This window comes from Squalius cephalus (assembly GCF_949319135.1).
Source record: "Squalius cephalus genome assembly, chromosome: 9".
Classification (NCBI taxonomy): Eukaryota; Metazoa; Chordata; class Actinopteri; order Cypriniformes; family Leuciscidae; genus Squalius; species Squalius cephalus.
This window is the reverse complement of record NC_137130.1, coordinates 20,882,146-20,891,430: the sequence shown is the minus strand read 5'-3', so window position 1 is coordinate 20,891,430 and position 9,285 is coordinate 20,882,146. Positions and strand designations below refer to the sequence as shown.

Sequence of the window (9,285 nt, the reverse complement as noted above, 5' to 3'; positions counted from 1 at the left end):
TACTTTTACTTGAGTAGATTTTTAGACCGGTAATTTTACTTGTCCTTACTTTTACTTGAGACGAATATTTTATTATTCTTTCCACCTCTGGACATGACTGTGATATAATGCCACATTCAGAGCACATGACTGTTAATATAATATGACTACAATATGCAGACTGAGATGTAGTCAGAGGGGGTACATTTTTAATGAACTAACCTGTAGATGTAGTTGCAGCCTCTTAAAGGAAATGGATAAACTCTGCTTGAATTGTTACAACCTTCCAAACTTAATAGACTATATTTATATAGTTTTTATAGTCTTGTTAAGCTATAATTCACAAATTCTATATTCATATTTGTTTACACCTTTTCATAGTCATGTAAATGGTCATGGTTATTCTGCTCATATTGTCAGCAAATGTTGGTAATGACACTTACAAAATGTTATTTCAATTGGTGAAAGCCTTACCAAGTTACAGCCAAACTGCCTGTTTACTTCATGTCAAATTCATTGACATTTTATAGACCATTTTGTATACAGAAAATCCATTCAGATACTTTTTGTCAGGCTGAAAGTTTGAAGATATCCTGACCCAAAGTGAATGAAGATTCAATTAGAGTGGATTCAATTTCAATCAAATTACTTGTGTTCTATATCAACCAAACAATATGACTACAGTGAGTGATCCATAATTTCATGCAAAGGATTTCCAAAGTTGTTTGAAATATTATAAAAGTCATCATTTTTGACCAATAAATAATGGTTTCTCCGTCCTAGTCAAGTACTTACATGCCATGGCTTTGATGTTTTACTAGATTTCATTTCACTATGCTTAAAACTAAACAAAAGTGTTTTAAGAGAGTAGTTCAGAAGTGCTTTATTGTCAAGTAACACAAATTTTCTCACATTAATACAATTTACTTTTTAATAGAAGGAATCACTGATGCGCCTCATGCTCATGAATCTCATGCTACCCATATTGCTGAAGCTCCTGTACTCTCCAGGCCTGAAGTAGGTCATCTTGCCTCTGTAGTGGGGCTGCTCATACATGAGCCAGTGGCCGTCCATCACATGACAGGACTGGCAGTGAGACATGCGGTAACGGTCCATGATGTTGTCACAGTCATCCATCATCTCGTACATCTGACCCATGAAGTTCTCTCTCTCGTAGATCCTCATTCTGAAGGATCCTCTGTGCTGCAAACATATAAACAGAAAGGTAAAAATTGTGCTAAACTGTTATAAGAGCATTTTGTGAAGTATATATTGTTCTCTTACCATAGGGATCATACGGCAAGATCTGATGCAGTCGCTCATGCCAAACATAGACATGTAATCAGCGTACTCGCCCCTCCTAAAGAAATACTGATTTCCCATGTAGTTGGGACGATCGTACATCATGAAGCAGCCACTCTCCACTCTGCAAGAGTGACAGCGACTCAAGAAGGGGGACATGTCGGCACAGTCACTCATGCACTCATAAGAGCGACCCTGGAAATTCCTGTCCTCGTAGAAGACGGCCTGAGAAGATTAAAGATAAGAGGTTAACTAGGAATTTTGAGGTATGCATGCATTTCAGTAAAAAATTGCATTCTACTAGAGAGAGAGAAAGCGGTATTTCATTGTTATTTATATGATTACTTACCCTGCACGTGCTCATGCTGGTGGTAGTCATTTTTTATTTTATTATTGGACGCTCTTCCGTTTACACTGCTCTGTCCTCCTGACAGGTCTCACCCTTACTTTTATACCCGAGCGAACTGAATAAAACTGTGTGCTTGCTATTGAGATTGAGGACAACCTCCTGACTCAGCAGACCAGTATGGAAACGTTTAGAGTGCATTCATTGTGGACCATTTCAACTGAACCTACAGGTTATATACACTCCACAATAACATTTCTAATTTTGTCAACCAGTGTTAATCAAAATTGATCTGTTTAAAATACCATAATTTTATAACATTTAAAGAAATGTGTAAACATATATTGAGATGCAGGACAATAGGTTTTAGCAAGGTAATTTGTTTAAACTCATTTGAAATGTATTTTTGTGAACATGCTAGGTTAAGAAATAACTTTTTAAATTAAATTCTTCTGACTGAAGATTGTTCTAATATACCTCAACATTTCAAAAACAATGTTACAACACAGACTTTTGGTGGTTTGATCTATTGATCAAATGTGTGAATTTGGACTTTGAACACAGTATGAGCAGCTCTAAGTTAGTCAAAAACACTTATTTTCCTCTTCCCAATATTTGTAATATAAGTGAAAAGAAAAATGATTGTGGCTACATGTTATCCTTTTAAACATATGTGCTTTATTATTTGATTTTGAAATGATTTTGTGGTTTGCTTCCAAAATCGTTTTACCTTTTATTGTCTCATTTTCTTTAATTCTTTATTTCTTCATTTACTTCAGTTTATGTATGTATATCTGTGTGTGTGTATATGCAGGGGAGGCCCATAGTGTTTGTATATTTATAGATATTAGATTAAGGAAGTTTAAACAGAGGTTTACAATACCTACTCTTTAGCATAGTAATGAACACACTTAACAGACTTGTGTATCAGGGAAAGAAAATGAGATTGTTTTTTTTTTTTTTTTTTTTTTTTTTCATACCTGCATATGCTGGGAATCTTGTCAAGTTGATCTGCCAGCTCGGGTGAAATGTAAAGAGGGTTATATTACAATGAATTCTTAGTGAAAATATGGATTGGTAGAGGAATAATTGCCTAGTCTGCTGTGCTTACATCTCATGTGACTGTAGGTTCACTTGATTGTTCGTTCAACACAAAAGAAACATCAAGATGCAAACCCATCTACTGGCTACTTGAGACTGGTAAACCTAGAAACAGGAGATTCAGTTACATTTGACATTTTACAAAAGCACTTTAGCTTTTCATGGGCCTCTATACCATGCTGCTTTGTCAGGAGTTTCCACAATAGGAGGCACATATTCTTTAGGTTTGGGAAGGTATAAATGTAAGGGTTAACATTAGCAGAGGGTCAGTGTACCAGTACGAAAGTGCTCTAAAAGACTACCACTACCATCATGGGCAGGGTGAGTACTACTGATACTTAAATATAAAAACAATAGTACATCTTTAGGATGCTACTTTTACTCATTTAAAAGTACATAAGTCTCTCACTGTTTCTTTTGTGTTCCAAAACAGATAATCTTCTACGAGGACAGGAACTTCCAGGGTCGCTCTTATGAGTGTATGGGTGACTGTGGTGACTTCTCCTCCTACCTGAGCCGCTGTCACTCTTGCAGAATAGAGAGTGGCTGCTGGATGATGTATGACCGTCCCAACTACATGGGAAATCAGTATTTCTTCAGGAGGGGTGACTATGCTGACTACATGTCTATGTTTGGCATGAATGAGTGTATCAGATCCTGCCGTATGATCCCTATGGTAAGAACATAATACATACAACTTTACTCCCTTTAGAGCTGTTCACTAAATGCTCTTATAACAATTTAGCACAAATTGTAAATTTCTGTTCATACCTTTGCAGCACAGAGGCTCCTACAGAATGAGGATCTACGAGAGGGAGAACTTCATGGGTCAGATGTACGAGATGATGGATGACTGTAACAACATCATGGACCGTTACCGCATGTCTCACTGCCAGTCCTGTCATGTGATGGATGGCCACTGGCTCATGTATGAGCAGCCCCACTACAGAGGCAAGATGTACTACTTCAGGCCTGGAGAGTACAGGAACTTTAGCAATATGGGTGGCATGAGATTCATGAGCATGAGGCGTATCAATGATTCTTATTTTTAAAATGTATTTTTGCGGTACTACAATAAAAAACAATTGAACCAGTCCATAAATTTAAGGTGCACTCAGTAGATTTTTTTTTTTTCATTAAAACACTAAAGTGAAAGAAAATGACAGTGCTTTTGAACAAAACCAAAAGGCTATTTTATTTATTGCGCCCATGGAGCCTGCCGTGTGTAGATCACATGACCATTTACGTCTTGCAATTTGATAGATCTGTAAATAGAAACAACAAAACAACGTTGAATGTGCTTAGCATGTTTCATTGGTTCAATGTGCTTTATAAAACATAAAAATAATATAAAAACTGTGCAAACTAAATGAGCACAATAAAAAAATTAAGTCCAAAGAAGGATATAGACTCTAGTGTGAAGTAGAAGCAGTTAATAAGCAAACTTCATGCATCAGTAGGTATCAGTAGAAAGTTCAAGGGAAAAACTGGGGTGAAAAAGAGTATTTATTCGCTGAGATTTGTGACGTAGCACCATAAGGCTACTGCAGTTTAGCCATGAGAGAAATAGATTTAATTAAAAATATATATTTAGTTGATGTCGATTTATGAAAACCACAAAATAAAGTATGGGGAAACAATATTTTGGTTGATGTCACCATGAATGTGGGCTGATAGATAATCATAACTAAAATAATTTGAGACTGATTTCATGTTTAAAAAATAGTTTCAGATTGCAACCAATACGTAAATACGAGTGCAAGGCAAATATTTTTACTTGTGCAAAATACGAGTGCAAGGCAAATATTTTTACTTTAGCAAGAATAAGGTGGCTAGCTGACTTAAAATAAACTGTTATTGCCAATGATGTTGGTAGGTGTGACGTTTTGTCCAAATATCTCACCCTCTTGTTGAATAGTCTTACTATTTAAGAATGGATAGACTAACAGATAAAATGACTGCCTCGGAGATTTCTATGTCCTGTCATGTTTGGCCTTTAGGTGTCAGTATAAAGTCAAACGCTGAGAAAATAAGAGCCCTGTGTAATTCCGATGTCTCTGTTATCATCTACAGTGTAATGAAAGTGATCAGAAGGCAAACTCCCTGGGAGTTCACTGGGCTTAGTGGGCTTGAACTCTGTCATATTCATGTGACTAAATGGAGAAGAGACAACTAGGGCATGCTTTCTTTTTTCCCAGTAGTTCTAGTCACCTGGCATACTCTGACCTCTCCAACATCAAGCACTCAGATCAGTGTTACACACTTGCTGTTGCTCACTTGACAATTCTAATCTAATTAGCAAAGATTAACGGTACCATGTAAGAATTTTGTAAGAAAATATTCAAAAAACACTTTCACAGTGTGCTATATATTAATGCAGTTGTGGACGTACATTATCCCAAAAGTTCCCAAGGATTTGTAAATTCCAGTTTTAAATAATGGCTCGTCCCTTGTCATTGTCGCCTATCAATGACGTAATATCCACACTAACCTCGGTTTCCACTTGTAGAAAACATAGAAATATATACATAGATTCATTAGCCTTTCATTAGCATTTCATTTCAATAGCGTTTCAACGGCCGCTTATAATATATCTCGCAGCCACTGTGTCGTTCAGTCATCGTGGTTCACGATTATTGATTGCGAGTACAGAAAATCCCCCCCAAAAAATCGGCGTGGTGTTTTCAGGATGGAGAGAGCTTCGCGAACTTGACAGAGACTCTGCTCTCGCATGTGTTTTAATAGACAGGTAAGCAAATATATATTGTACACATACAGTTATATCTCCCATCGTTCCACTCTCCTTCATAGCGTCATCAAGCTTCGCCTTTGTTTTGAAAATGTGACCTCTGCGGCGAAAAATTACATATTGTAGCTTTCAGTAAAAAAAAAAAAAAAAAAAAAAAAACAGAATCTTTTAACAGAATCCTTAACCACAATTGTTAAAGTGTACTCTAAAATGTCTTGTTTTCCTGCTTCTTGATCCATGTGTCCACTTGTTTGACTTGAAGGTAGATATTTTTTTATTCTTAAGGGTTGCTGTTTTGGAATAAGGCTGCTCAGAGGTTGTGATGGCTTTAAACCAGCATAAAAATCAATGCTCACCTGGTCAAACTAGAGAGAGATCTGTTTTTGCATTTCTGTCTTGTAGTGTGTGGAGAATGCAATTGCTGAATTTATATTGTAAGCTGTTGAATACAAATTTGATTTGTTCTTATGGAAGCTTGTTTCCGCCACAAAATAAAACATTTTAAAAGATAATTGCGACTTTTTATCTCACAATTGCGAGTTTACATCTCGAGCGTCAGAATTGCGAGATATAAAGTCAGAATTGCGTGAAATAAAGTCGCAATTGCGTCTTATAAAGTCGCAATTCAGACTTTTTTTCTCACAATTGCGACTTTATATCATGCAATTCTGACTTTTTATCTCACAATTGCGATTTACATCTCGCAATTTTAACTTTATTTCTCAGAATTGTGAGATATAAACTCACAATTGTGAGATATAAAGTCCAATTCTAAGGGGAAATGTTTTTTTTTATCTCAGAATAGTTTATTTCTCACAATTCTGACTTTATAACACGCAATTGCGACTTTATATCATGCAATTCTGACTTTATATCTCCCAATTACGACTTTATTTCTCAGAATTGCGACTTTATATCTCGCAATAGCGACTTTATTTCTCAGAATTGCGACTTTATATCTCGCAATTGCGATTTTATTTCTCAGAATTGCGACTTTATATCTCACAATTCTGACTTCAAATCTCGCAATTCTGAGAAAAAATGTCACAATTCTGACTTGATATATCGCATTTGTGAGAAAAAAAGTCAAAATTGTGAGATAAAAAGTCGCAATTATTATTATTTATTTATTATTCAGTGGCGGAAACAAGCTTCCATATATTCTTGCTTGTTAATCAGATACTTTTAAAAACAATTATGGCATGCCTTATGCTTATAAACGTCATGACACTCATTCTTATATCTGAAGATCTGAAGTAATGCTCGTTTGTAAGGTCTTTAGTGTTTAATAACATTTTGTGATTGTGAATTATCTCATGAGGCATTTTTGTGGGGATACAAATATTAATGACACTGAAACGAGTTTCATGAAATTGTTTTGTTATATTTTTTATAGATAAATTAATTCATCATAATGCTAAAACACTAGTACCACGAGTCCATGATACGCCTCATGCTCATGAATCTCATGCCACCCATATTGCTGAAGCTCCTGTACTCTCCAGGCCTGAAGTAGGACATCCTGCCTCTGTAGTGGGGCTGCTCATACATGAGCCAGTGGCCATCCATCACATGACAGGACTGGCAGTGAGACATGCGGTAACGGTCCATGATGTTGTCACAGTCATCCATCATCTCGTACATCTGACCCATGAAGTTCTCCCTCTCGTAGATCCTCATTCTGTAGGATCCTCTGTGCTGTTGTGGAAGAGAAGTCATTTAAGTTTTTACAGTAAACAACATCTGAAACAGTTTAGTTATGTCTATTTGTAGATCACCATTGTGAAATGATCCTATTTAAAAAAAGATTTAATCTAAAAATGTTTATATATATATATATATATATATATATATATATATATATATATATATATATATATATATATATATATATATATATATATATATATATATATATTTTTTTTTTTTTTTTACAGTAATTACCCCAAGTTGATTTATTATGGACACGCTCAAATGCTCATAGAACTCACCATGGGGATCATACGGCAGGACCTGATGCAGTTGCTCATTCCAAACATAGACATGTAATCAGCGTACTCGCCCTTCCTGAAGAAATACCCATTTCCCATGTAGTTGGGATGATCATACATCATCCAGCATCCACTCTCTACTCTGCAAGAGTGACAACGGCTCAGGTAGGAGGAGAAGTCTCCACAGTCACTCATACACTCATAAGAGCGACCCTGGAAGTTCCTGTCCTCGTAGAAGATGACCTGAAAATTTGTCAAAAATTGTGTTAATTGGTTGATCATGTATCCTACAAGAATATTTGGAATTTACCAACATTACAATTTATGTTTAAGTTGCTATATAACAATTTATAATGTAAATCAAAATGTTAAGAACGCACTCTGCCCATGATGTCAGTCTGTCAACTGTTAACAAGTTGATATGGCTCCAATGCACTGTTCTTTGCGCTTGGCTACCTTTATATACCTGTCCCAGTTCAAAGACTGTGTCCCCCCTATTGTATATGAATGCCTGACCCAGCATTGCAGTGCACTGGCCTTTTACGTAGTCAACTGTGTTCTCCATTCTACACGTGACTAGATCATGCTTTCCACCTGTTTCAATGGTTTCTTTTTTATTCCCTTTTTTTCAACAAGAATGAGGGGAATGTTTTCAGCGTTTTCCCCAATTCATTTTAAACTGCTTTTTGGCACAGAAAAGATTCTTTTGAATGAATACATTTGGAGGAATCATCCAAAATATCTAGAGCTAAGTGGTTGATCTTATTTAGGTTAGATTAATTTTGAGCTCTGCCATATCCAATTTCATATCCAATTACTAGTAATACCAAAATTCATTCAAAATCTTATTACAGTCATGGAACTTAAAATGGATGCAATAAGTGAAACTAGATATTGCCAATCTGTGTTGCATATGCCAGGATCCACCACTCTGAATGAATTAGCTGGAATGACAATTCGTCCCTGTCTATGGTCTGTTTTTAAAATGATAAATTTTTTATTTTTTAATGTTTTACATTACATTTTACATTACATTAAATGTTTTGCATTTATTGAATGTTTTGGTTTATGGTCACAGTATAACACAGTAGAGAGTAACAGGAACATATTGAAATAGAAAGAAGGAATATTATCTGGAAATGACACTGATTGTTCTCAAATCCGTCATAGTTCCCAGGGGTTCCCAAACTTTTCCATGACAAGGCCCCCCAAATACCACTAGGTTCTGGCCAAGGCCCCCCTTTTGCAGGATGTGTTATTAAACCCATCGACAACACTACAGCAAATGTAGAAATAAATAAATAAAACATCTAGGTGAACATCAGATTATGTGATGGTGTTTGATATCAGCCAATCAGAAAGATTATAGAGATGCACCGATTACAATTTTCTAGGCAGATTCCGATTTGTCATTGAGTTTGACCTGCCGATACAAATTTTAGCCGATTCCGATTTCATTTTTTTCTAACTACTTTATAGCACACACAAATATTTATTTTCTATATATATATATATATATATTTTATAAAACACCACTTTTACCCAAACTGATTAATAAAAACAAGTTTAAATTTTCTATAAATATTTTTGAGTCTTCATTTTCTTTTCTGACATAGCCTACTCCAGTTCTTGTTAAAACACACTATACATGCAAATTATGTGCATTTTTAGGTACTTTTTGTGTGAAATCATATTTATTTTGTCCATCAAAAGTGTGCTTTCACTTTAAAGGGGCTATATGTAGTTTTTCTACTAAAATGAATCCTTTTTTTATTGTGTGTGTGTGAAGGGGTTGTAATCTCACATTAAAATGATCC

At 35.5% G+C, this 9,285-nt stretch overlaps 3 protein-coding genes across 3 annotated transcripts; 1 reads left to right on the top strand and 2 right to left on the bottom strand.

Annotated features, from left to right (window-relative positions):
- Positions 1-840: 840 nt before the first annotated feature.
- LOC307164037 (gamma-crystallin M2-like) lies at positions 841-1,660 on the bottom strand (the record flags this gene model as incomplete). The annotated part of the gene is made up of 3 exons (XM_079880434.1): positions 841-1,182; positions 1,264-1,506; positions 1,631-1,660. The coding sequence occupies 3 exons, from the start codon at positions 1,658-1,660 to the stop codon at positions 910-912; spliced, it is 546 nt and encodes a 181-aa protein (XP_079736560.1). The 3' UTR covers positions 841-909.
- Positions 1,661-3,164: 1,504 nt separating this feature from the next.
- On the top strand, positions 3,165-3,780 carry LOC307164054 (gamma-crystallin M2-like; the record flags this gene model as incomplete). The annotated part of the gene is made up of 2 exons (XM_079880449.1): positions 3,165-3,404; positions 3,508-3,780. The coding sequence occupies exons 1-2, from the start codon at positions 3,210-3,212 to the stop codon at positions 3,778-3,780; spliced, it is 468 nt and encodes a 155-aa protein (XP_079736575.1). The 5' UTR covers positions 3,165-3,209.
- Positions 3,781-6,902: 3,122 nt separating this feature from the next.
- LOC307164047 (gamma-crystallin M2-like) lies at positions 6,903-7,678 on the bottom strand (the record flags this gene model as incomplete). The annotated part of the gene is made up of 2 exons (XM_079880443.1): positions 7,469-7,678; positions 6,903-7,175 (listed from the first exon to the last, which is right to left on the bottom strand). Exons 1-2 carry the CDS (start codon positions 7,661-7,663, stop codon positions 6,903-6,905), a joined length of 468 nt encoding a protein of 155 aa, XP_079736569.1. The 5' UTR covers positions 7,664-7,678.
- Positions 7,679-9,285: the final 1,607 nt, after the last annotated feature.